This window comes from Esox lucius, chromosome 18 (genome assembly GCF_011004845.1).
Source record: "Esox lucius isolate fEsoLuc1 chromosome 18, fEsoLuc1.pri, whole genome shotgun sequence".
NCBI classification, from domain to species: domain Eukaryota; kingdom Metazoa; phylum Chordata; class Actinopteri; order Esociformes; family Esocidae; genus Esox; species Esox lucius.
Genome location: NC_047586.1, coordinates 12,986,277 through 13,013,852, shown reverse-complemented (window position 1 = coordinate 13,013,852; position 27,576 = coordinate 12,986,277). Strand labels below are relative to the sequence as shown.

Here is a 27,576-nt window from a genome sequence, read left to right as displayed (position 1 = left end):
TGGCCTTCTCTCTTCCTCCTTTCCTCATAAGGTCCAGCAGGTTCAAGTGTTTGCCGATGTCCAGTGTACGGTGAACCTGGTGGGCAGCGACTCTTACCTAAACCAGTCGGGGTCCATGGTCCCACAGAAGGGCACCCCGGGGCCTCAGAGCACCCAGTCCCAGCAGAAGAGCCTTCTCCAGCAGCTCCTTACAGAGTGACTCCAACTCAACCCGGGGAAAGATGCTCCACAGACCACCAACCTCTTCTCTTTCTCACCTTTGGTTTTAGACAGCTACCTGTTGGACTGGTTCAGAGGGTCCGGGGGGGGGTGGGGATGTGGGGGTTGAAGCCCAGGAACCAGCGTGTTCCCAGAGTGTTTCTGGTCTTGTATTAAACCGGAAAGCAGCAGTGATCCTGGTTACCTACTTTCAACACAGTCTGCTTCCTGTTCTGAGAATGGAATCAGGCTCCTGATTTGCCAAGTAGTTGTGCTCATCAAAACAAAGCCTGGTTCCTCATTGGCCCGTTGCAGCAGTGCGTTTTGGGAGCAGGAGCAGCGTACAGCTGAGCTCAGCTTTGGGTGGTTAATCAGTCGCCTTTGGCCCTTATTGTAGGGTTGGTCAGACGATGTCGCAGGGACAACTTTTGGGAATGTTCGGTTTTTAACTTCTGCAGTGGGAAGCTCAGTTTCAGCTGGATCTGTCACTGACTTGCTCTCTCCACTGCAATGCCTGATGGGAGAAAGTTCCCAGCTCTCGTTTTTTTGTTTCTGTTTGTCTCTGTTCTTGTCGTCTGCGTCGCCAGGACAACAAGCATCATGGCCAGGATGGGATAGGAGACTGCTCTGCTCAGTTGCCAACACTGTCTTTCCTGGGAGGACATTTTCAAACTACCAGACTGTTAAACTGTCTGTCCCACACTTTTGTCTCCCCTGCCGCTGTGAATATGAGCCACATTGGGTTCTCCTTGTCCTATCAGTGTTGTTTGTCATGTGGAACGGTGCAGGTGGGGTAGTATTGTGCAGCATAGACGGACAAAGATTGGGATGAGTTCACACTTTCTACTTTCCTTTCAAAAGCAACTGTCATTTTGAGCTCAAACTATACATTGTGATTCAATGCAGGTTTTTTATAATTTTTTATTTGCGAGTAATATGTCGGTTATTATAATTTTTTTAAAGGTGATGTTTAGCATCATTAAAATGTAACACTGCTAAATGTTGTTGAGGCGGGGAAAATGTCTGTGTTTTCTGTAATGTGAAAAAAGAAAGCATAAGAATTTGAACAATTGATTTAGAAGTGGCTAGCTCTGCTCTTGTGGCATCCCACTGAATGTGGCATCCCTTAAATTAAACTCCAAACAAACAAGAGTGGTTTATTAACATTACGCAATGACATTAATTGGTTGTAACTTTATACTGTAGAATGTCCTTACCAAGAACTGATAAAAGTGTAACGGGGTGTTTGTCTTGGAAACACCGTTCTCTCTCTCCCCACCAACTCTGCCCGCGAGGATGCCATGTCACTCCACTGGCCGCGCACTACAGCTCTTATTGACTGCTCATGTGACTACTGTTGCCCAGTCAGACACTGTCTATCAGCCCTGACCTCTGTCCATATTGACTATACACATTCATTCACATAGAATGTGCTGCCAACAAACACCACGCTTTTATGGGGGTACACGAGAACCTATTAACAAGCAATAAACCGTAAAATGAAGAAACAACGGCGAAGTACAGAAAGATTTGGTTTCCCCCGGCTTGATCCCAGGTATGTGTATTTTTGAATAACAGAAGGCTTTCTAAAGGATAACTGGTTCGGCCCAACTAGATGTCTCACTGTGTATACAAGATATTTCACAAAGTGTGCAACATTACCGAGCACAGCTGATTACCCAGGAGGGTTAGGGAGGATCAGTTAAAATAGCATGCGTGATCTCCCATCCTCCTCCTGAGGCCTCTACCAAGGCCTCACTCCTACAATGTTCTATGATTTGTGAATCACTTTGTGTACAGTTTCAATGGCGTCTGTGTGCGTGTGCTTTGTATCCAAACAGTGGCTCAGGTGTCCTCACCCTGCGACTCAGACTCGTGCTGAATGTGGCATCACTTTGTGTGTTGTGGATTCCAGTTAACAAGCAGAGCTGGCATCAGTTTCTATTCGGAGGTATTTACAGAAAAGCGTCGTTTGTGAAGACCTTTGTTTCACAAAACCAATTGTTCCTGTGTATTTTAAGACAACTTAACATTTTGCTTTACTTTTGACCTTAATGCATATAATTCAAAACAATATATGTATGATTAATATATTATCCGTTTTTGTTTTCATTTCTTCTGTTTTTGTTTTCTTTCAAAGGGGTGTGTGTAATTAGTTAGTACTTACCGATCGATCGAAAGATGACCGAACTAACTAAGTCTCTTTGGATGAGAGTGTCTGCTAAATGACTAACATGTAATATAAACATTAAGGTTGAATCTGTTCCTGAGCCACTGTTTGGTTTATGTAAATAAATATACACATTACAACACACACAAAATGAACAGAATGTATGTGGAAGGATTACTTTTGTTTTCAGTATACAGTACATTTGTATTATATTGGGTACCAGCTAATGGTTTCACACTCAAAGAAGTGTTACGAAGGATCATTTCTTCGTTTGATGGACGTCTTTACACACTCTCAAGCCTCAAGTCCTCATTGAGGAACAGGCAGGCTTGTATAGATAGTGGTATTAGAACTAACATTTCATCAAATGGAGAAGTTAATCCAATCTGTTAATATTACCTGTCTATCATTTGAAATATAATATGCCAAATACAAAACTACATTAGACAGTGCTCATTGAGAACCATTATTTTATGCAAGAGCCGCTCAGTGGCCAAGACAGTCCATTCAGTACAGGTACAAGGTAAATATTTAAAAATATTTTTTTTTGTTTGTTTTTTTTCCAACATGTTAACATGTATATAACAGACAATGTGAATATGTATTTGTTCAGAATCAACAAAATGTAGTGCTCCAAGTTTGTGGTATTAACTACTCACTTCCATTTTATTTTTTTATTTTTCATTTTCATGTATATGACTGTCTGACATACATATGTATGTGATTAATACTGTATATCTGGTGTTTAAGATGGAATCTGAATATGTCCTGATTTGATTTCTTCTTCTTTTTAGATACCTGCAAGTTTTCCTGTGGGTGTTGGTCAGATTGCTTTTTATGCGAGAGAATGGTTTAGCGACTGCTGAATGTGATTTTACTGAGAGAGAAGCAGCGTGGACTGGCTTTTGTATGGGTTAATTTAAAAAAGGCCATATTATTTAATTTCTCTGTTGTCAAAAGGTTTAAACAGATCTGAGAAAGTGGAACCTTGGATTCTGAGAAGCATTGTTTTGGTAGTTTAGTAAGCTTTTATTGATTGCCTGGTGTAGTTTTTGCATTTTGAGAAGTTATGACCAAAGCTTCAAGATGTTTCATTCATATCACACACAAGGCTCATGCAATCGGACAAGAAAAAAAATTTAGCGTTTGTTCTAAATGGAAATACAGTAGTCTAATACATTCATACAAGCTCCTCCTTCACCATACTACTCAATTCTGGAAGTTTGTGCTTTGCATGTTTTACAATGCTTTTTTAACACCGATACTGACAAGTGACCTATCCGCTATATTTATTTCATGCAACTTTTATTATTTTACATTTTCAGACGTATGAGTTAAACATTTCTCTCTTTTTCCATAGCAAAGACATAACCAGGCTTGTAGGGCCTAAAGCACTGTCACTGTTTACAGGAGGAGTGAACGTTACAACCGCTAGCTATGCACCTTAATGAAAAGGCATTTCTTTCACAATTTAGATATTCAAAACCACACTATAGAATCTGAGTAAATGATTTAATCAAGGTATTTTCAGTCATTAGTTAATTGAAGAGAAGAAACTCATGAACTTACATTTTAGTTTTTTTACTTCAACTAGCATTCTTGATAGTCGTCTGATCTGTCAACTGAATCTCAGAGATTAAGGTTATTCTAAAAACAGAAATGTCTTTAGCTGAATACTTTATACCAAATTTCAGGTGCCTCTTGTATATATTTTCTGCATAGAGGACGGCTCCTTGCTGTTTGATGTTGTTAATGAGGATTTTCTTATCTTTACCTTTATAAAAACAAGTTTGGTGTATTTTACATGACTTTTTTACTAAATATCTAAATATTCCAGGAAATTGCAAGAAATACAATCTAGTTTTGCACTTTATATCAGAACTATTAAAAGGAACCAGGCCATCTTGAATACTACACATGTTCAAATCAGATTACTATTTCATAATTGCCATGAAGAAAAAAAGACATCCCCTGAATGTAATAAAGAGTAAAATAATAATTTTACTTTTCTTTTAGTAATCCTAGTAGTTTCTCAGGTTCATTAAGAACTTGGATCTATAGCCCATCAATACGATGACAAGAAGTGGACATTATCAACAGCTAAACAATAGAGTTTAACATTTGATCCTCTCCTCTGCCACAGATCCTCAATCTAAACTATGCTTATCTTCTTCAGGTGAACCACCTCCCCTCTCCCGCCAACCACCCGCTAACACGCTAACAGTCATACATCCTGTCCTGCTGCAGCTTTAACTGTTCAAAACATTCCTTAACTCTGCTCTCAGCTACCTAGCATCGCTGTGCTATGCTCTGCCTCTTCCTTCTAAACTTAGTCATTGAAAAACCTGCTGATCAGTAATGGCCCAACTAAGTTTACTGCAACGTGACCCGTAATTTGCCCCATACTGCCTAATAGAAAAATAACATCCTTAGATCACTGAGAGTAGCGCACTCTACCATATATATATATATGTATTACCTCTTAACTGTTCAGAGTATTGGCGCAACTGTCTGCTGATGCTAAGTTTGTCAAGTATTGTTAAGAGCTGCCTTATGGAGACTGAAGGTGGTTGTGGTTGGAGAAGTCTAGAAAGCTTATCTCACCACTTCTAAGGGCAATGATCTCTCATTGAAACAAGGTTCCACTTTTTCCCCTGTAAAATTAATATAAATAAATATAAATATATATATTATACATTTTACTAATTTTGTCCAGTTTTGTTTATTATACTTCTGTAAACTTGTTTTTAGAGAGGAATTGGAGCAGCTGTGTGGGATAATATGAATGAAGTATCTGAGAGAATTATGCATGCTTTTATTTCTGTTTCCTGGTGGAATACCTGGGAATAATCCTACATTTTCTTAGGACGTCATAGACAATCAGTCTCAGGCTGGGTCCAGTACCTACAGGGGTCCCTGTAGGCTGAAAAACAAACTGTATTTGCATCTACTGAAACAGTCTTATTTTTCTGTCCATTTCTTGGAAGTATGTGGCTGCTCAGACTGGGATTAGTTCAGAGTTTACACACTTCTACACATACACACACACAACACACCTTGTGCGTTCAGTCCCTCTGTTGCTTTTCCAAGGTGAAGATGCTGACCTTGAAGGAAATGATGCTTTGACTAACAAATTTATAACATCCATGAATGTGAGAATGCAACACATTGCAATAAAAGCACCATTTAAAATGTTTGTTGATTCTGTCTTTTTTTATTACTAAACTGTGTTCTTTCAGTATGACATTTTTTGTACATTGTAATTAACTAGTTCATTGTAATTAAGAATATTTAATTAGGAGTGAATTGTGTATTTTGATCTAGTTAATAATACAAGAGAAATGAGCTGATTGTGTTTTGTTGCATCTAGAATGTCTTGTTGAACAGACTCCATCCATCAGTAGCTAGAGGAAATTCATGTAATTGAGACCATTTTATTGGACCACACAATGTTCATCCATGTTACTGTAGGACACAGAGGCATGCTGTATCTGAGAGGTGAAAACTCATGTTGATCTGGACAACGGCCATGAGCAATTCTTCCCCGTTCAGTGTTACTAAGTTGCACAGTCCAACTAAAAATAAAACGTTAACAGTTGTGAGGCTGTGGTCCAGACTCTATACACCATACACGCTCCATCAAAGGTTCCCTCTGAGTCATTTGAACAGTTTAAACTTGCGCAGCAACGGATGAACAGAGTCTTTTGGGTAAGGCTTTAGTGCCAGGCAGGTGGGGACATTCTCTGGCTGTTCAATCCAGAGCTTGTGAGCCACCCCTTTCTCCTTCAGTGTCTCAGACAGGCTGGAGAGGGAGGCCTGGTCCGGAGCCTGACCAACACAAAGGGATGAGAATATGATCTGATTTTATAAACCATTCCATAGGATACCACAGCATAACTTTCATACCCTATAATCTTTACAGTCCGACATGTACAGCACTGATTTTGTATTTACAGGCTATGCAATAAATCTTGAAATTCAACCGCATTGCATGGGTAAAGTTATTAGGAAGCTTGTTTTCACCACATGCCAATAATTGAACTATAAAAGAACTGACCACTAACGTTAGATTTACTAGTAAAAACAAATCGGATTTCAGTTAGTCAAACTAAATCTTATCGTAAAAAACTAAAATGTACATGTTCATCCTTTTCGGTCAGAGGTACGCAAAATGTTAACAGCATGGCTAAGATTAGCTTTAAAATAAAGAAAAAGGCGGAGTTAATAACTTCCTGGCCGCTGCCTGTTGGGCACTGCGCAAAGGACAGCCAAATCGATTTGGGTCAATATTTGAAATGTTATATTTATTTAACTTCCAAGATAACAGTAACCTAGTCCCAGCTACCTGAAGCACCACTTTGTGCATGCTGTCCAACTCTGCCAAGTATTCCTGAGTGTCTGGGTCGTCGTAGTTCAAATGAATGGCGGCGGTAGCAGCATGGCAGGCTTGTGTAATAACCGCCCCCAATGGCCAGGACAAAGTATGGACCAGGTCGGACCGGACCACAACATATTGAACGAGGCGACGGGGAGCTGTGCTTCCTGACGCCGCCATCTTCAGTCGTCAATGTTGGACAGAGACAGCTAAAAGGGTATTGCTGTTTTCTGCAAATTACGGTTTGTTTATCTTCCAGAAAGGTACTTGTATGCCCCCTTGTGGTTAACAAAACACTCAGCACCTCACGTGGTCAAGTCAAATAATCTTTCAGAATATCACAGTGGTTTGAGTGATTTGCCTGTCTCATGAGCAGGTAAGTGGAGCCCATAGATTTTGACAATAAAAATATATCCCTATTTTTATTGTAAGCCCAAAGACAGGTTATACTGTGATTTCTTCGGTGCATTAGTCTATAGGTAATTGGCCTTAGTACCAGATTTTGTCACAGACCATGTCGATAAATGGTATCTGAGAAATGTATTAACTAGATAGGAAATGCACAATAGATTAGGAGTCATACAGGACTACACAAGGATAGATATAAAGCTGCTATTTGTTTCACAAGTGTCCAGCCATTTAATGACTTCAGATATGTCAACTTTCGGTTATAAGTTTTGACCATTGGCAGTTTGTAAACCTGTTACTATTTAGCCACAAGCCAGCAGAGTACACTTTGTATCATAAGTTAACTGACTGGTCTCCGCAAAAGGTAACCAAAAATGATCACTACCATGGTGTGGTTTCACCTGTCATGTACATGTTTCTGTGGCACAAAATGCAGCACCTTAACAAAAAAAATAGATTTATGACTGGGAGTAGTCCTTCATTAGTTGATCTGACAGTCCACCTTTAGAATGAGCTGATGCCCATTGTCTTCCGTATTTGTTCAAACGACAGCCAAAACGTCATAGACCAGGGCGCCTGTAAACCAAAGAAATAACGAGGGCAGTATGAAAGTATTGGAAATTGTCAAGGTCAAAGGTCATGTTATAAAAAGTCAGAGTTTATGTACCATTCTCATCCAAGTGGGGAGAAAGCCTTTGTACAGGGATATGAACCCTTCCCCCTTTACAGATTGGATCAAGCAATCAATGGAAGATGTGTACAACACACCCCTGTGGAAAGATGAAGGTGGCCTATTAATTAGCCTACTGTAAGTACTTATTGGGAAATATGTGAATATAAAATAATATAAAAAGTTTCTCACATGACAAAATTTGGAAAATGTTCAAGACTTTCTATAGGCACTGTACCTTCATTTAGTTTATTGATCTTTCAACGGTCATCTTACCTGTATAATTTTGAGATTTTCTATATACTGTACAAGCTGGGACTTGGTACACTAATAGAAAAGATTGAACTGAACCCCCAAATACATAAATGTCAAAGCTCTGACTATGGGGAATGAGCACTACAAATTATTATTATAATTATATATGTATTAGGAAAGAAGAATGTTCTCAGACTGGCTGACTAACCTGCCATTCATATCTCTGGGCTGGTTCATTATTCTGGTTTTGATAACATCCGCTGGTGTTCCCATGGTAGCAGCAACCAGACCAGAACATGTGCTGGAGGGATAGCAGAGCTTTTAAAATACATTATCGGAGGTAATTAGTAACAGACTTTGAGTTATCAACACATCTCTATGGGCTTTACAGTGGATTGCATAAGTGTTCACCAACTACGGACTGTTGTTATAGTTGACATGTGGACAGGTCCTCCTATCCTGGCTCTGGAACTCTTTAGTTCAGAGTAACATATTGGCCTCTTGTTGGCTTCTCTGACCACTGTAAAATCCTTGCCCATTGCTTAGTTTCTGGCTAGGGCCTGCTCTAGGCAGAGTCGTGCTTGTGCAATATCCTTTCAAAAAATGTTAAAAGTTTGATGTTTTTATACATATTTTATGTATTGTGGTTTATTTGACGAAAGGTGTACAGATTGCAAAGAGAGTTTATGCTGAAAAAGCATTTGGACAGATCCAAACCCACCCTGCAGCTTATGTGTGGCGCAGGCAGTGGCCTAGACCGCTGTTCTGACATGATTGAGATACTTTCTATAGTCTAACCCTGAGAGGTATTTTTTACAGAACTTTCTCCTGTAACCTTTTTGAAAGCTCATTGTTTTACATGGTGTGTTTTTTGGGATATGATCTCTGCTATGCTCTGGGGCCTTACAGAAAAAGGATTTAATCTGAGACTTTTCTCAGCTTATCTATGTGTGTAGTTAGAAATATAATTATCTAATTAAGATTTTTTTATTTGTAGTTCATTAAAAAAAAAACATTGACATTATGTAATATTGTGTGTAGAGATGTGATGGAAAATTCTCATTAAATTGTTTTTTATTCTACATTTTAACACTACAAAAATGTGGAAATGGCCTTAGGGTCCGGTGAATATTTATAAAATCCACTGTACTTTTACCTTGCTAATCCATGGCAAAGGCTGTTGTCTTGTAGTGATGTATTTCTCAGTAGAATGTGCTTGACAGTGTCATAAGTTGTGAGATCTAATAATACAATTAAGAGCAATTAAATCTATAAAAAAACAACAGTACATTTTTGCTCAACAATAAAGGTACGGTACCAGACAGAAATAGCAGTCATACCTCCTAGATTAACTAGGGCAGCCCTCTGTACATTGGGGACCCACCCTGCCCACAGGCCTCTGATTCCCCCCTCGGAGATAATCTTCAGGACAGCTTGGTAAACTCCATGCACCCTGTCACAAAAGAGGCAAGATAAGTCACAAAAAAAAAAAGACCTCAATAATACTTACTAAATGTTAGATCTGAGTTAAGAAGCATAACAACATACCCTTTAGGGTTGGAGGAAGGCTTAAACACTCTGAAACACTTATCTCACCGAGGTGGCTTGCCCTCCAGTCTGCGTCTTCCCTCCATCTGCATCTGAACCTTGACCAGGTCGGTGGGACTGGCCATGAACTGGCCCACCGCCCCAGCCAGCATGCCTCCGATCGCTGCTTTCCTGTGGGGGAGAAAGAAAGGACACTTTGGCCTGGCTGGATAGACACCAATAGACGGGTGTAGGTCTGAGCCTAGTTCAGTCGACTCCTGACAAATTTGGCTTATGGCTACTGTGGATGCCTGCACTAGGTAAAACACAGGCACATCCAGACGAATATTTCCGTATCCTGTTGTTGTGCGTTAGACTTTAAATTCACTGTGTTTATAGAATAGAGGAGGAATCTTCTCTCACCAGAGGGGGAAAGTATCATCTTCAGACCTACCAAGGACATCTCGGAACTGCTCATAGGTCACCATCCGCACCCCTGAGTACACTAGCAGATGGAAAAACATGGAAGATGATCTAGGTAACTAGTCTGTCAACAAACCATAAGGCAGTAGTGAGACAGTCTGGTGTAAGCTACCTATATGTCTGTACACTGCTGGTGTGGCCCCCTGCCACAGTTTAAGCGGACCCTCCTCGCGTACAATTCCCAGGGCGGTGCCCATCATACCCCGGTAGGCCATCTGGGGGCCACCACCAGGGCCATGTTGTTTTATGGCTGCTTCACCCTGGATCTGGAGCCTGGTCTTGGTCAGGTCCAGGGGGAATGTCACTAGAATCAAGATTTTAATACATTTGAGTTTATCACAGTGATTATTATTTTTTTCTGTGTAATGCAATATATTCACAATATACTGTATGGTAATTATATTGTAGATATGATATATGTACATTAAAATGGTATTGACAGTAGGGAAGGTTAATCTATTAAAGCTGTAAAATATTGGAGAGCATGTATAGGCCTACCCATTTCAGCAACAGTAGCTGCACATGCGGACAAGATGAACTTGGTAACCCGAGGCCACTGCTGGACCCATGACTGCTCCTGCTGTTCCATTTTCAAGTCATTATGCAAGTTAAGCTTCAGGTTTCGATTAATACTTTTCTACTTCCTTTACGAAATATTAGATGCCTACACATAAGAACAAATGATCATTAGTTCTTCTGGTTCATGCCGCACACTACCATGTGCACCTTTTAAAAAGCGACACGAGCAAAGGTGACATCAAATATAATTTAGTATTAAGATAGGCAGAACGTTCTTCTCGAATATAAATGTCTACGCGGGGTCGACGTTTGCGAGCTTAGTCAGAGGCGCTTGCGCAATTCAAATAATTGTCGCCGAGGCTGTCGTGTTGCGCCAAACTGCGCATGTAAAGTCAAAATCAATGGCACTTATATAAAGTTATGTTCAACAAATGTGTGCAAGGTGTCAGTTGGAGACTCACGCATTGATAGTTTTCAGCTCAAATCGAAGCGTTTCCGGACGTGTCGAGATGCTGCGTTTCTGGGTTGAAACCTCTGCGGTGACATGCTGTTTCGCTTAAACGCTTACCTTGCTAAACCCAAATTCCCCCGCTGCGAATGGGATATCTCTTTTATCTCTATCGCCAGAGAAAAGGTAACATGGATCCGATGTTTTGACTAGATGCTATATTCTTCATTTATTATTCATGTGAAAAACATAATAATGTATTGGACCATATATGACCTAATATTACATTTTTCTGAATGCCAAATATGAGTTTATATATATGTTTGAGTCAGCAAGATCTTGTCTGATGTATGTGATTTTATATAGTCCTGGCCTAGAGTTCAACTATTTTTACAGTTATCTAGCACTTTCTAGCTCTTTCTGCATAATTTCCCTACTCAGTTTACTATCTACATCAGCCATCACATTCATAATTATCTAGTTCTCTCAGATTTTAAGGGTTATCAATTGGTCACTATCAATGGGTAACTCCACAGGTTAGCAGTAGGTCACTGGAGATGCCTGGCATGCTGTAACACAGACTGGCATAACATATATGACTGTTTAACATAACAACATATCTCTCTGTAGCTCCCACCTGGAAGGAAAGTTTCCATAAGTTACACCCAGCATGCAACACTCTGATAAAGGGCAAGGTGACCCCATGACCTGTGGGAGGTGTTCAACAACCACCTGGAGATGCTGTGGGGACCTGGGTTCTGTGGGACTCAATCAGCTGATCAGGTCAACTACACTAAAGCATTACTAATATCATTTTTAAAAATGAACTACAAAAAAAAATGTATTCACTCAATGTATAGTTTAGTAAGTTTACCCTATTAGGCTAATAAACATATCATAATTAAACCTAAATATAATCAACTTCCCATTGTCCTTCATCCCTGTAGGCTGTCTTTAGAATGCAAACATCAATGTGTTAAATATTATTGGTACTTTTTTTTAGGTCGTTTGTCTTACTGGAGATCATAATTGATCAATTACCATCATTGTATAACACTAAATCACTGATATTAATACATAAGTAATATTCGAATTCATACAAATGTGATAATACAATCATGTTTTGTTTGATGGTCACATAGGTCCAAATACCAATTTTAAGATATTCAAACCCACCCTTTTTACAGTTTACGGAAAGTTCAGTAGCATAATTATGATTAATATTACAATGACTGTCATTACTGCATTTTTAGTATTACAATAGATTAACTATCATTATTACATTATTAGTAGTACAGTAGGTTAACTGTCATTATTACATTATTAGTAGTACAGTAGGTTAACTGTCATTAGGATGTCTGTTTACAGAGGTTGTTCTCATAAAGGTGATACACCTCTGGCATGTGACTCTATGTTTAGTTCTACTTTATCCTTATTTGATGGGTAATATGGTATGTGGCCAATCATTTGCCAACCCCTTTGTTCAGATGTCAGGAGCTATTTTTTTTTGATTGACTGAGTCACTGGTGTAATTACCGTCAGTGGAAGAACCACCTTAACTAGAATGTTTGAACTGATGGACAGGAACAAAGAATAGTGAAATGTGAGGAGAATTTGAAAAATGAGGCACTTCTTACATCTGATGAACTCTATATTTAACACCATGGCCAGTTAGGTGTTATTACTCAGCACAAAAACTTTCAAAGATGCCTGTCTGGGTGATGGTCATCATAGACAAAGCTCTGGAGTCATTTGGTTTTACCGAATTTCTGGAGTCCCATGGTGACTTTTCTTTTTCCAATATTATCCCTGAACACCTCTATCTGAAGTCCCTGGGACAGACTGACCAGTATCCTCTGCAGTAGTAATGGGATTGTCTATCCTCTCATGTTTGACTGGGCCGTTATGTACCCTGCTGTAATGAGCAACCTCTCCAGGCCGGTCCCTATACAATGGAGCGGTTCAAGAACTTTGCCACCTTCGATGAGGGCTTTGAAAATGGCTTCTAGCTACCCTTATTGGTTAGTCTAGTGATGTCACTGTCTTCACAGTCGGCCAGCTGAATGGAGCGGAGGAGAACACACATTGTAGTGTCACTGCACAATATATTGTATATTTACACTGGTCTAGGATTCCACATGTGTTATTTCGTTGTTTTGAGGTCTTCAATGTTATTCTACAATGTGGAACATAGTAAAAACAAAGAAACACCCTTGAATGAGTAAGTGTGTCTCAACATTTGACTGGTACGTTATGTCACCTCTAAGTTTGAAATCAGATACTGTAGCTATTTAACCTGAATTGATTGGAGATTTGATGTAAAACATGTCTTTGTTTAGGTTACCCTTGGGGCTGTTGCCTTCTTGTCCAGTCCCACCAATACCAGACAGCCATGGAGCAGATCAACACAACATTCAAACGCCAAGGTGAAGTACAGTATCTCTGGGAGACTCCCAGTGACGGGCCCCATTAGCATAGTCTAGCGTTGTTGTTTTATTTCTTGATATTTTCCCAGGGAAGAGAACACATTCTCATTTTCAGCAACAACCTCTGGAATAGTTACAGGGAGGAGAGAGGTGGATGGAGGAGCCAAACAGAAGCGGGGGATGATTAGGTAGCCTTTCTATTCTTTCTACAAAGAGGTTTTTACAGGTTTTTAGACAGGGGAGAAGGGCCTCAGTCAGGGTGATGACCAAGAATGTGATGATTACTCTGACTGAGCTAGAGTTTTTCTTTTTTAAATTCAGATCAAGGATGAGGGAGTTCATCGCACTCCATCTCAGTCTCAGTCCATTTCGTTCAACCTCCAGTAGGTGTCAGCGGTGTATAAAAAACCTGACTGGAGATGGTCCGGTTTCTGGGGAATTTAAATGATTGGGCTGAGTGGTATCAGTAATCTGAGAAGAGACTTGATTAATGTCACCATAATTAGGTGAATTTTCAATAATCAACCTATTTGAGACTTTCAATTATACTTGCATGAAATCCCATGTAATCCTGTTTGCTCAGATGTACAGTATAATCCAACCTGCTCCGTGCTGCCTAATAGAAGTGCCCAGGTTGTTTTTATAAGCTCAGCGGTAGACTCTTGTCTCTTATCAAAGCCTCAGTGGATACAGAGACAGGTCGTGGCTGATTTCATTTGTGTGCGCTTGTTGTACTCGATGTTCATGTCTCACTGTGTGTCTATGAACTCTGGGTCCCTGCCAGACACCAGGAGGACGACGCTGACCTCACAGGGGGTGCGTCATGGAGGCCATCCAGCTCCATGCCCTGGGACACTCACGCTCGGAGTGGTTCCGACCCCTGAAGAAACAGGCGGCACGTGGAACTCTTGCCTGAGTGTGCATGTATCTCTTCCAGAACTGCGTCCTTCCTTCAGGGGACCTGTTATTGTTGTCTCCATACTGGGCCCATCGGAAACCGGAGGAGTTCAAACCTGTAAGAACGGGTCCAGTCAATGTCTACCTTCAATGACATGTAACACGTACCTGTCGATGAATGGGATACTCCCAAGGCTTTAAAAGTGGTAGGGATGTTGTAAAAATATGCGAAGGTAGATGTTTTCGGACAAAGGTTGGATGTTTTAGGGCAAACCCTTCACTCTGGAGTTATTGCTGTGTCTCCTGCATGTTTCATGTCTGTATCTATGTCTGGCCTCTATTTTATTAGCCTCCCGTGAGAGCCAGGCCTCCGACAGAGTTCTAATGTAAAATGAATGACCCACTCAGCGGTGGGGGGAACATGACATTTATCACTGCCGTTACCCTCCTTACAGCCTGCCTGCCGTCGTTCCATTCGTTTGGTCTGCAAGTATCTCATTTTGCCACCACAGAGCTGACCTGAGGCTAATTGGCATGTGCTCTTGCTTTCCATAAATTCTTCAAAGTGAAGACTACAACCTTTGTAGTGAATCTCCATGTTTTTTAGCCTCCCTGTACACATAGTCATTCAGCACGCTCTTATCCAGTGCGACTTACTGGAGCAATTAGGGTTGATTAAGAGCAATTGGGGTTAACTGTCTAGCTAAAGGAAACAGCAACACTTTTTCACAATCCCGCCTCAGGGGTTCGATCCAGCAGTCTTTCAGTGACTGGTCAGGTGCTCGAACCGCCAGGCTCTCCTCTGCCCCTATCTGCAGACAGTGGAAGTGCACTTGTGTTCCACAGGAGTGCATTCCAGGGTCGCTGACTGTCTCTCCCTCACTGTTCTCTCTTAAAACACACTAAATATTTCACACACCACACGCCCACGCTGCTGCAGTGTAAATGGACTTTCTGACTGCGAAAGCATTTGAGAATGATTAAATGATGCTGTTTCTCCAGCGTCAGTGAGGGCTTGAAGACCGGAGCGCATACAGCATTTGACCACTTGACATTTTCTGTAGGTTAGCACTTCATTTTTGTTTGTCTGACTTGGCATAATATGTAAAGGAGCTGGGTCATGAGGCATATTCAATACCACAAGAGGGAATCTTCTGAAATGATTAAAGGTTCCAGGAAGTCAATCCCATTCATTGTTTTCAATAATGGTGGTTTATTTTATGAATAGGGTGGACTGAGAACATAATAGGTTATGTTTTGTGGCATTTAATGGTTCGTGGATCATAATGTTATGGTATGACAAATCACCCCAGTTTAGAACGAGTGGCCTTTCTTTCTAATGGTGTATACACTGCTCTTTACAAATGGTGTCCGGTTGTAATTTTGAGCGCAACGTTCAGTCTTTAAGTGCAGCAGAGAATCACTCAGATGGTATATAATGACAGGTTGAAATGCATTTGCCGCTGTCAATGTAAAATGAAAACATTCAAAGCAATCAACATTTCCTTGTTCATGAGATTTAAAATAGTATAGTTTTGCCTGAAGCCCTTCGCAAGGATAAAAATAAAGCTGATGTTTATTCCAAAAAATAAAATCTCTCCTTTCTTCCCACAGGAACGATGGGAGAAGGCGGATTTAGTAAAGAATGTCTTTTTGGAAGGGTTTGTGGCATTTGGAGGAGGACGAAACCAGTGCCCGGGAAGGTTAGAAAAACAGACATTATAGTTGTTTCTTCAGAATACACACTAATGTAGCTACTACCATCCCGCTAATATATGTTCCCTAAAGCACTGTCTCTTGACTTCTTATTCAGCTTGTACATTTAATAAAACCCAGTCTATTAAGAATACTGGTTTACTGATTGTCATAAAGTTGGAATTTACTGTGGACTGCTAAGACATTCGATTGAATGTTTCTTGAATGTTTGATTTGGTGGTTGTTTATTGCGGCCTGCTCCAGGCCTTTTTTGTTCACCAGTAAAATAGGGATTTACAGCATGTTTGTTAAGACGACGTCTCAAATGGAAATCATGTCAAAACCTTATGTATCCCTCTGGCTCTCTGCTTTTAAATGTCATCCCTCTGGGCTGTTAGAGGCAACCGTCGGCACAGGAACCGCTGGGACTAAACGCACTGCAGTCAGACGCCTGACAACGTTGTGTCAATTTTACAAGACAGTCAGGGGGAAAGTTGGAGAAGTTCAGTGGAAACTTTGCAAAACATTATACATTTTCAGTGAAACTGTTCAATTGTTTTTAATCTCATTAACCAAAATGGTTCAAGCTTTCTGCAGGATATTTAGTCATTGCCACATAATTCATACCTTTTCCTCAATAAATGGGCGCTACCACGAGCAGCACAGGCTGGCTATCTGTATACCATTTGGCTACTATTGCTATTGCTTAGCGGGTCCCGAATATGCCTGCTGTGTATGAGTGTCTCTGGAGAGATGTCTGGCTCTCGGCTTGTATCATGTCTGTGGCCGTGTTGTGTTGTTGGCCCTGAATGTCAACCCCTCTGTTCCCCTGGGGTGCTAGCTGGGACAACGGCAGTATACCCAGAGGACAGTGACCAGGGGCAGCGTGACGTTAGTGGGGAAAGATCAGGGCACGGAGGGACGTTCCCAGCTTGCACAAGAGGATCAAAGACACAGGCGTGCTGGGGAGTGGGACTGACCTGCGAACCCTTTCCCTAGGACACACACACACAAATACGGGGTCAGAGACCAATGTGTTTCATGTGTTTATTTTGACATGCTGAAAGCAAAATGTCATGTTTGGCCTTGAATATCTGCCTCTGCGGACAGAAAAGGTATAAGCTGAGCAATCAGCAGCCAACTTCTAACTCGCCACTGAGACTTGCTGTGGTGTTGAAGCTAGCATGCCTGCATCTCAGGAGATAATTCACACAGGAGGGCATTGAAATAAACACTAAGGCAGGGTGCAGTGGCAGAAAGAAAGCGAGAGCTGTGGAAATAACTCTGTGGAGAGTGCATGACACGCCCAATATTTTCCTCTTCCTTGACAGTATAATTTGATGCTTAAGCAGTCTTGGTAGTCTGATAAAGACCAGCATGGCAGACACCCCGTGAAGCCACGGATCTTTGGCTTTACTTCTTTTTCCCCAACCTTTTTCCCTTAGTCCTCTCTGCTGCTCCATTCTTAATTTATCTCCCTTTCTTCTAAACTGTTGTTTGTTTCTCTCTCACTTTCTCTTTTCCTTCTATCCTTCTCACTATCTAGTTGGAGCATTGCGCCATTTCAGCTGTGAATGTTAAATGTCATTGGAATCAAGTAAGAGCACTGGTCCCTAGACCTTTCATTTCCTCTTTTTTCATTGGGACAGCTCTGGGCTAGCAGGGAAAGGCGACTCCATTGTGTCCGATAACCTGCTGGAGTGCTAACAAAGATATTGCCTCTTAGTGAGTGACTGATCAAAAGGAAGACTGGGTCCTATCTGGTTACCTGTAGTGTCTGTTTGTCTGTGTCCGAGGCAGTGTTTTTCTCTCATGGACCCATTGCCTAAATCTGTGCTTTTGGGTGCCTGTTTCTAAATGTGTGTAATAAAAAAAGACAAATTAGTATGCCAATACAGGTATCTGAAGTGAAATACTGTGGTGTGCCTACCTACTCTTCATGCCTATACTTCCCTGAGCAGTCTCCATTTAGTAGGGACCCAGCACGCTGACACCTCCAGCACAGTTAAGTGCAGACACCAATAGAGCTACCCTGCCCTGCCCTGCCCTGCCACACCAGTGTGCTGTGCTCAACATTTCTCCAAAACCCCTGACGAAAAAAATGAGGTGAGGGTGGTTTTGTCAACGGAGCTACTTTCAGCAAGGTATTTACAAAAGCTCTGTCCTGTTGTTTTTTTATTCACTGTATTTTAAAGGAATTACAGTGTGGATGAGACGGCTTGTTGTCGGGGAGGGAGGTGAGATTGTCTTTCACCTCTTTCTTTTTTTATTATTATTAAATAAATAAATATGTTGTTAAAATTGGGTTTGATAAAAAATATTTTTAACAATATAGCTCAATATTTGAATTACTTATTGTATTCAGTATTTTCATATTTCTAAATTGTGTACAAACTTTCTCACCCAATTATATGTTGCACTTATAATTATAGTACTTTTAAAACTAGAGCTGGGCACCTATAACGCCTAGGGTTTGAAAATGTATGCAAATGTATGAAAATGTATGCACTCACTACTGTAAGTCACTCTGGATAAGACTACAGTTAGGTCCGGAAATATTTGGACACTGACTGAATTTTCATAATTTGTGCTCTGTACATCACCACAATGGACTGGAATTGAAACAACCGAGATGCAATTGTGCAGACTTTCAGCTTTAATTCAAGGGGTTGAACAAAAATATTGTATTAAACATTTAGGAATAGCAACCATTTTCATACACAGTCCCCTTATTTCAATTACTCAAATGTAATTGGACAAATTACTTGAGAATCCTTTGCAGCCAATGACTGCTTGAAGTCTGGAACGCATGGACATTACCAAACGCTGGGTTTCCTCCTTCCCTTGTGATGCTTTGCCAGGCCTTTACTACAGCTGTCTTCAGTTGTTGTTTGTTCGTGTTGTTGTTTGTTTCACTTGCCTTAAGTTTTGTCTTCAGCAATTGAAATGCATGTTTGATTGGGTTGAGATCAGGTGATTGACTCGGCCATTGCAGAATATTCCACTTTGCCTTAAAAAACCCCTGGGTTGCTTTTGCAGTATGTTTTGTGTCATTGTCCATCTGTAAAGTGTAGCGCCATCAAATAAAATGTATCTGAATTTGGCTGAATCTGAGCAGATACTATATCCCTATACACTTCATAATTAATCCGGCTGCTTCTGTCTTCTGTCACAACATCAATAAACACTAGTGACCCAGTGCCATTGGAAGCCATGCATGTCCATGCCATCACACTGCCTCCATTGTGTTTTACAGATGATGTGGTATGCTTTGGATCATGAGCCGTTCCAAGCCTTCTCCATACTCTTTTGTTCCCATCATTCTGGTACAGGTTGATCTTAGATTCATCTGTGCAAAGAATGCTGTTCCAGAAATGGGCAGGCTTTTTTTAGATGTTTTTTGACATCTGGCCTTTCTATTCTTGAGGCTTATGAATGGTTTGCACATTGTGGTGAACCCTCTGTATTTGCTCTTGTGAAGTCTTCTCTTCATGGTAGACTTGGATAATGATATGCCTACCTCCTGGAGAGTTTTCTTCACTTGGCTAGATGTTGTGATGGGGTTTTATGTGTATTATGTGATTCTGATCCACCTTGAAAATATTCACAGCGTGGTGTCAGTATAAATCTACTTAACATCATAAGGCACCAATGGTTAGAGCATCTGACCAGTAACCTACTCGTTGCTAGAACAAACGTCAGTGCCAGAAATGAAAATCCAAAACGATCTGGCTTTGTGTCCATGAGCAAAATAGTTGACTCTAATTGCTTCCCGGGCCTCCAATGTGGCTGCCCATCCAGACCTCTCCAATCTGGAGGGATTGGGTTAAATAGTATCTCAAATTTTGATTAGATCTTGACTTCAACTGACAACTAGGTGAATTTAATTTTCAATTATCATTTGTTGCCATACCTCACGAATACATTCCAAGATTTTACAACATTTGATGTAAGTTTTATTTTCTACTAGAAAATGGCCAGCCTGCTCTTAAATGGGGAAATAAACGCAAACTACCATGTGTATTGATGTAATTATAGCACACAAGAATGTCCATTGATTGGGCTGCTAAGATCATCAGTGATGGCCATTAGTGAACCGTGGTTTACTCTAATGGGTATGGATCTGTCAGGTCACAGGTTTAGACTTGTTTACAACAAGATGCCTGCCTAATAAAATGTCTCTATTGATGTGGAAGACAAATGAAGATAGATGTTGATTAGTTAAAAAAACTTTACTGGAGAGGTTACTAAACTCAAGGGTATTTTCCTCGTTAAAAAAACATTTTGTATTGAATAATTCTATTTCTATATTAATTATTGATAGATCACCTGTAGCCATGTTTTTGTGAGTAAATTGATGATGTCGTAAATAAAAATCACAACAGGTATTATGGAAACAGGAAGTGTTAAAATAATATTGTTGTATTATTCGTGGGATTTGTCCAGTAATAGCCATCACTGTTGGTTAAATAAATGTTGCTTTGTTCAAAAGCTCCCAAATTGTGAAGCAGTAAGGTCACTGCTTCGCAGTACAGTACATACATGTATGTCAACATTGCATTGATTCTGTATTCTGTGTGTGTATGTTGTCTACCAGTAGCAAAACCAAGTAACATTCTGAGTATATGTAGATGTACCATTAACATTGACTACGCGTAAATGTACTTAGCAAATAATAGTGATTCTGATTGTCATTTTGAAATGGGGGAAAGCTGGGAGAAAGATATTCAATTGAACAAACAGAGGAAACTCCTAAGTTCACCAATATTCCAAGATTAACCACCTCACTTATCCATCGGATAACCTTCCTTTCTGGCTGTTGACTAGTGTGCAGGGACCAGAGTGGGCTCATCTGCTACAGTTTATCAAATGTTTTTCTTTCAGGGAAAAACCTGAAGGAAGCACCTTCTTACAACACACATGATTTAATTGTTTTACTGTAAAGAAGAGAAAGTGGGAAATAATAGCTGTTCAGTTATAATAATTTTGTGAATGTATGTTAGGTTAAAAGGGGCAGATGGGAAGGCCAGTCATTCTGCCACGATTTTGCATTTGCGTCTTTAACCAGATGTGTGTTATGTACTGAAAAAGCGTTATTTGTCCTGGCAGTGGCTTGTTTAATACACTTTTACTGGGTTCTTCAGGTATTTCTGACCTGGCATTCATTTATTTCTTGCTGGATTTACTATTTTTAGTGATACAAGATCAATAATCGTTTAAGTATAAGCACTTCTAAGCAATAGCAATAACATTCATTATTAAATGTTTCTGAACAGACCCTTGTAAAAATAACCTTTTTGGTCAATCAATGATTAGAAATGTTGGTATTGCAAAACATGTATTGATTTTTGACAGAATATCTTGGCATTTCGTAAAATACACTAACAGTTTGATAAGATTTCTCATGGACAATAAAAACTCATTATAAAAAGTAACCATGGACAACGACATTTTATAAAGCCCTTTTTTATATTAGCAGTTGTCAGAAAGTGCTTGTACAGAAACTCCCAGAGTAAGCAACTAAATGAAATTGATGCACAAATCTGGTAAAAAAACATTTATGGTCACATCAATATTTTTGCATGTTCCTATGAGCAGCAGGTCAGTAAATAAGACCAGGTGGACTTTGCACAGGGACAGCCAGGACTTTTCTGGCCAATTAGTCCTGAGGAGAGGTCAAAGGGCTCAGATCCTCCTAAGATCCAACGGGATTCCAAAGATATTAGAAAGGACATTGCTTAGATCCAAAAGAATACCTCTGGATATAATTCAAACTGACCCTAGTCAGTTGTAGTAGTAAATGTCATGGACAAAAAAGGATTTGAAGCAACTGCCCTAAGCTAGGATCTGTTCTCCAGAGCATCTCCATTTATTATTGAGAAAGTCTGGGTGTAGACACAACTGTCACAAAGAATGAGAACAGAAGGAATTCTGGCTTTTTGGTTCCAGACGGTCAATTAGAAAAGATGATTTTAAAATATAGAACATAAATCACTGCGGACACACATGCCATCCCCACTTAGCCTAACAATCAAACAGGCCACCACAATCTGGGGCTTTTCTATTGCATTGTCCAAGCAAATTCCTCTGTGAATTCAGCTCAGCAAATTCTAAAAATTGTATGCTCATACTTACTGGTTGACAAATGCCTTTTGACCACCAGTGAAACTTATCAGGGGGTTCAAATAACAGAAATTGGCTCTGAAAAGTACTCAAATTGTGAGGATATAAAATAATTACATTTTGCAAACTGACCTAACAATTTAGAAATGTAATTTAATGTAAATATGTACCAGCGGCAGCAGTGTCTAAATCGATGTCAGAAGTATATTCTTTGCTGGCAAACTGTAAAATTATGTCACTGTAAATTGACACCCCTGCTTTTAGTATGTTATGCTGAACTCTCTGATACCTCAACATGTTGGGCAATTTGAGAGGACATGTTTTCACAATTGAGACACAAGCGACGGCTGATCAATGCGAAGGTATAGTGGAGTGGCCAGTCACTGACTCACTTATTGTAACCATAGTAGTCTCTCCAAAAGCAAGATTCCATTTCATGTCCCCGGAAACAAAACATTGAAACAAGGGCAGCAACGAGATTAGCTTTTAAAAAGCTCTGAACGGCTTCTATACTTTGTGGAAAGGTAAGACCTACAACGCCTGGACTGTCCGGGTAAACGCGGATACTTAGCCTAGCTTTCCACCACGCTTTTTGGAGCCGTCGTCAGCAAATCAATTCAGTCTCATCTATATTCTTTCACTTGGTTGAGAGATACAACAACTTTCCTCCTCTGATCTTTCATGTGCATGAACCTCCCAGCAGAAACCTGAACTCTGTTAAACAAAGCAAAGATTGTAATGCGTTAGATAATGCATTACAGTGTCAATAGAGGCAAAACAAAGGAAATAACTGGATGTCGGGAGGAATGACGCACCCACTGCAGATGCTGGACCACTGTACATTCCTAGGGATCAATATTTCATCTGACTCGAACAGGGCCGATGAGGAGCCAAACAGTTCTGTGAACACAGTGAATGTTTTTTTTCTCTCCGAAAGAAGACGTAACCCATCCTTAGCGGTCTTAAGGACTTACAGCGAAAATGTCTTTGTGCTTCCTCTTGACTTAAGCCTATCACTGAGATTTGAGAAGCAATAGTAGAGCAATCACTTCATCTAATCCCCACATGTGGGAAACGGAGGAGCCCTACTGGGTTTTACTGCACTAGGGTTAGGGTTAGGGTTAGGGTTTGCTCCAATGTGTCTGTTGTCTGTGTCCGTAACAATTACAAAGAATTGTTTGGGTGGTGAGAGTAGTGAGAGTCCACAGAGCAGACACAGATCTTGCCCACATCACCTGGTAAGAGCCACCTGCCAGCTAAGGCCATGGGAGGATGACAGAGGACAGAGTGATTCAGCTTGGGCAGTATGAAAAACCTTACTGACACAGAGGAGACTTGTCTCGGTTGAGTGAACCGTCTTGAAGCTTGACTGGAAAGGCTTGAGGAAATGGCTTTGAGAGAAATAATAGGAGAGCTGGTCAGAGACGGCTTGCTGAAGTGCCTTGGAAAGGAAAGACAGAATGGTTACTGGTCTCTAGTGCTTTGTGTCAAAGGGGCAAGTTGGATTCTTTGCGGAGGGAGGACCGGCCGGCCATCTTGAAGTCAGAGGTGGTGCGATCATTGTTCAGGGAAGAGTTGATGAGGGCGGTAAGGAATAGATGTCTCCAGAGATGGTCTGCAGAAGGGAGGGGGAATGGGGTCTATCTGGCAGTCTGTTGGGTGACTTGACATTACCAGCTGCAGGATTTAATCTGGAGAGAACAGGAAACAAACAAGTATGTGTTTAAATGAGTTTGGCGTGTGAGTGACTAATGGACTCAATAGCCTGAGTAAATGTGGATAACATGAACCTTCTTTTCATAGTGGTTGACAAGGTCATCAGCAGAGAGGGAAGACGGAAGAGGCTTGAGAACTGAAGGGAGAGGAGGAAGTTTCAGATATCGAGAAAGGGGCTTTAACAGGCATTTAATGTTTGTTTAAATGTACTTTCCTTACAAATGTTGACTCAGAACAAGCTTATAGACTATTTGAGTCGAAATCAACTAAGGATTTAATTTACATTAGGCAATAACCAATGGGTGCATATGTAGCTGCTGCATTATTCATAGCCATATCACAACTGTTGATTGACGCTGTAATGCACTCATTTAACAGGCCGAAACTGAGTCTTTGGTATACGCGTCTCAAAATGTTGATAAATAAAATAGGCTAGAGTTATCCAATTAAATGCATATAATTTTGGTTATTAAATGTCAGTGTTCACCTGCTTATAGTCCTATGGGTTAAAATATTCCTAGAGAGCTGCCACTTACCAATTGTAGCCTACAAATTATTTTCGTGCTTGGGGATCTAATTTTGCAACATGCACTGCATTGAGAAACATACTGTACTTTGCGCAGTATAACCTATTCCTTTATAACAATATCGAAACAATATCTAGACTAAATGCTATAACATTTCTGATTTCATGCAATGTGAAGCCAGCAAACCCCCATCCACATGGGTGAGGGATACCTGCTGAAAACATGGTCATATCAATACCTACAACTTGCAAAATCTCTTACGTCGTCTTCCACCTTTGTTAATTCTGAGCTTTTTTGACACTGCGCTCCGGAGTAGACTATTGGTCAAAGAATGCCCCCTGTGGACATAGTTGTATTCTATTTCATTACTGGGTAACACAAACATCATTTGGATGCCGGAGGCCAGTCATTGGTGAGTCAAACTGTCTGCAAAAACGTCAGTAGATTATCGGCTCGCAGCTGGAATGCAAGGTTGATTCACAAAGAAGAGTGAGGAGGTAGAGACAACGCCGAAGACACCCGTCCGACTGATACACGCTGCACAGGTAGAGAAGAGATAGCGACTCTGGTTGCTCAAATTGTACCTAGGCTAGGACAATTCACAGCAATGCAAACAAGTGTGTCGCTTGCATTGCGGTGAAGCTGTGGCGTGCATAGCGGGTGGGAAAGTGCTCTAACTTGCGAGAGAACGACTTTAATCGAGTCTTGAATCGAGGTTGCATTTGGATTTAACGATGCAACTGTCGTGACCACAAACAATTTACGCTCACGCATGCTATATTCTTTTTCGGAAATAGAAATCTGGATTAGCTTTCAAATTTAAGTTGCCTTGCAATTTTGGAGGTGATGTAACTCCCTCGAATGTAACCCCTACAGTAGCTTACATGCTTAATGAAATCAAGACCAAAATTCCAGCTGTCAACGCAACGTACAGCTCTTTAGTAATGATAGATGACTCAAAATGCAGACATTGGTGCTTTGATGAATTGTTCTTATTCTGCAATTTAAAGTAAAAAAATAAATCTGATTTATTATTCGTCATTCAATGGTATACGGAAAAAGTGCATTCATAGGCTAGGCTAGCGAATAAATGTCGCAGATCTGAAAGCTATCAGGTGTACAGTTGCATTATGATTCGGCTTTTCCCACTGTTCTTCCCTATCGGAAAGTTGTTCCGACAGCGAAAAAGAGTGGTCCCTAGCTCCAGACATGCTCGACATCAACAGGTTGCTATTGTAAACCTCTGCAGATATGACTCATTGAAAATCTGAATGAATATGTCTGCCTCAGTCATAATGTTGCTTCCTGTGGGGTGTGGATGGATATTTCTTATCTAACTGTTGCATAGACTGTAAGGAATTGGTTTTGTGAATCAGGTTTATGCGATTACATGTATCAGTCTTGCCGTTTCAATGTTTTTGTTGCAAAATCGAAAATAACACATTTTAATTAACTTGTTATAGCATTGTTACAAGCGTTATAATAAGCATATAGTTGGTAATGTGTGTGTGTGTGTGTGTATATATATATCACTATTTTATATATATATATATATATATATATATATAATAGTGAAGACATCAAAACTAGGAAATACCACATATGGAATCATGTAGTAATCAGTGTTAAACTATCAAAATACTTTTTTATTTTAGATTCTTGGAATAGTCACCCTTTTGCCTTAGTGACAGCTTTGCACATACTTGGCATTCTCTCAACCAACTTCATGAGGTAGTCACATGGAATGCTTTTCCAACAGTCTTGAAGGAGTTCCTAGATATTCTGAGCACATGTTGGCTGCTCTTCCTAAACTCTCCGGTCCAACTCATCCTGAACCATCTCAATTGGGTTGCATTTGGGTGATTGTGGAGGCTAGGTTATTTGATCCAGCACCATCATTTAAATAGCCCTTACACAACCTGGAGGTCTGTTTTGGGTCATTGTCTTGTTGAAAAACAAGTGCAAACCAGATGGGAAGGTGCATATCTGCAGAATGCTGTGGTAGCCATGCTGGTTGAGTATGCCTTGACTTTTATATAAATCACAGTGTCACCGGCAAAGCACCCCAACACCATCACACCTACTCTTCCACGCTTCACGGTGGGAACCACACATGCTGAGATCATATATTCTTCCACTTGGTATCTCAAAGACACTTTGTTTAGAACCAAAAATCTCAAATCATCTTGTTGTTGTCCTTCAGTAGTGGTTTCTTTGCAGCAATTGAACCATAAAGGTCTGATTCACGCAGTCTCCTCTGGACAGTTGATGTTGAGATGCATCTGTTAGTTGAACTCTGTGAAGAATTTGTTTGGGCTGCAGTCTGAGGTTCAGTTAATTGAAGATTTCTGAGGCTAATAACTCTAACTCTGGGTGGTGCTGAGACAGTTTCATAATAGCGTTTGATGGTTTATGCGACTGCACTTGAAGTTCTTTTGAAATGTTAATGTCTTAAAGTAGTGATGGACTGTCGTTTCTCTTTGCATATTTGAGCTGTTGTTGCCATATTGATGGTCTTCTACATACCCACCCTACCTTGTCACCCTCTGTAAACCCACCCTGATTCATTAAGAAGGAAAGAAATCCCACAAGTTTTACTTTTAGCAATGCACACCTGTTAATTGAAATGCATTCCAGTTAACGGCCTCATCAAGCTGGTTGAGAGTATGCAAAGCTGTCATCTAGACCAAAGGTGGCTACTTTGATGAATCTACAATATACAATGTATTTTGATTAGTTTAACACTACTATGTGATTCCATGTGTGTTATTTTGTTTTATTTAATAGTTTGATGTCTTCACTACTATACAATGTGGAACATAGAAATACTAAAGACATATCCTTGAATGAGTAGGTGTGTCCAAATATAATATATATATATTTTTTTTAATAATCAAGTCATAATGTTCTGTCTGCATCACCAGCACTGGCATCCATCCTTCTCTCTGTGCTCAGATAAGCATGTATTTACCATCCAGCCATGAGATCAGGGAAATTGAACTATTGACATTTGGAATATTCCACCGTGGGCCAATCAATAATATAGCCTGATGATTTTAGTCCCTGACCTGGTTACTGTTTCTTACCGCTTCGTTAGCGCAGTATCTGGAACGGTACCTTGATGGTTCATTCATTGCAT

General features: G+C 40.3%; 4 protein-coding genes and 1 long non-coding RNA gene across 8 annotated transcripts in view; 3 read left to right on the top strand and 2 right to left on the bottom strand.

Annotated features, from left to right (window-relative positions):
- Positions 1-5,564, top strand: part of ncoa1 (nuclear receptor coactivator 1) — a 53,549-nt gene extending 47,985 nt beyond the window's left edge. The window contains exon 21 of the mRNA XM_020056185.3: positions 32-5,564. Coding sequence (XP_019911744.2) covers positions 32-199 — 168 coding nt within the window. The 3' untranslated portion in view covers positions 200-5,564. The remainder of the gene's footprint in view (positions 1-31) is intronic.
- ptrhd1 (peptidyl-tRNA hydrolase domain containing 1) lies at positions 5,563-7,647 on the bottom strand. Its single transcript, XM_029114654.2, has 2 exons — positions 6,714-7,647; positions 5,563-6,196 (listed from the first exon to the last, which is right to left on the bottom strand). The coding sequence occupies exons 1-2, from the start codon at positions 6,921-6,923 to the stop codon at positions 6,026-6,028; spliced, it is 381 nt and encodes a 126-aa protein (XP_028970487.1). The 5' UTR covers positions 6,924-7,647; the 3' UTR covers positions 5,563-6,025.
- slc25a27 (solute carrier family 25 member 27) lies at positions 6,089-11,167 on the bottom strand. 2 transcript variants are annotated; one of them, XM_010882648.5, is made up of 11 exons: positions 11,067-11,167; positions 10,585-10,750; positions 10,199-10,390; positions 10,027-10,108; positions 9,673-9,795; positions 9,417-9,529; positions 9,233-9,317; positions 8,285-8,377; positions 7,819-7,921; positions 7,654-7,727; positions 6,089-6,196 (listed from the first exon to the last, which is right to left on the bottom strand). In XM_010882648.5, exons 2-10 carry the CDS (start codon positions 10,673-10,675, stop codon positions 7,656-7,658), a joined length of 954 nt encoding a protein of 317 aa, XP_010880950.1. In that variant the 5' UTR covers positions 10,676-10,750; positions 11,067-11,167; the 3' UTR covers positions 6,089-6,196; positions 7,654-7,655. The 2 variants fall into 2 exon arrangements, with proteins under 2 accessions (XP_010880950.1, XP_034143774.1); XM_034287883.1 differs by lacking the exon at positions 11,067-11,167 and having other exon boundaries at positions 10,585-10,905.
- On the top strand, positions 11,151-18,293 carry LOC109616877. Of its 2 annotated transcripts, XR_002198162.2 has the most exons (6): positions 11,151-11,239; positions 11,684-11,836; positions 13,393-13,479; positions 13,569-13,667; positions 14,264-14,494; positions 15,991-18,293. It is a non-coding gene; the product is annotated as an uncharacterized LOC109616877 (long non-coding RNA). The 2 variants fall into 2 exon arrangements; XR_002198161.2 differs by having other exon boundaries at positions 13,393-13,667.
- A 5,596-nt stretch (positions 18,294-23,889) lies between these two features.
- The window catches only part of rcan2 (regulator of calcineurin 2), a 58,384-nt gene continuing 54,697 nt past the window's right edge, over positions 23,890-27,576 (top strand). The window contains exon 1 of one of the 2 annotated variants that reach the window (XM_010882643.3): positions 23,890-23,909. The gene's annotated coding sequence lies outside the window, so the exon portion shown is untranslated. Of the gene's footprint in view, positions 23,910-24,833; positions 24,983-27,576 lie in introns of those variants that run through there. The other variant, XM_010882644.5, reaches the window with a different exon arrangement.

What these genes read in the sequence shown, in the direction of transcription:
- ptrhd1 (XM_029114654.2), bottom strand. Translation starts at nt 6,923, where the DNA reads ATGGCGGCGTCAGGAAGCACAGCTCCCCGTCGCCTCGTTCAATATGTT. An exon ending in TGCACAAAGTGGTGCTTCAG is followed by an intron (nt 6,197 to 6,713) that starts GTAGCTGGGACT and finishes TGTGTTGGTCAG; the next exon opens with GCTCCGGACCAGGCCTCCCT.
- slc25a27 (XM_010882648.5), bottom strand. Translation starts at nt 10,675, where the DNA reads ATGGAACAGCAGGAGCAGTCATGGGTCCAGCAGTGGCCTCGGGTTACC. An exon ending in AGCAGTGTACAGACATATAG is followed by an intron (nt 10,109 to 10,198) that starts GTAGCTTACACC and finishes TCCATCTGCTAG; the next exon opens with TGTACTCAGGGGTGCGGATG. An exon ending in CCCAGAGATATGAATGGCAG is followed by an intron (nt 7,922 to 8,284) that starts GTTAGTCAGCCA and finishes ATCTTTCCACAG; the next exon opens with GGGTGTGTTGTACACATCTT.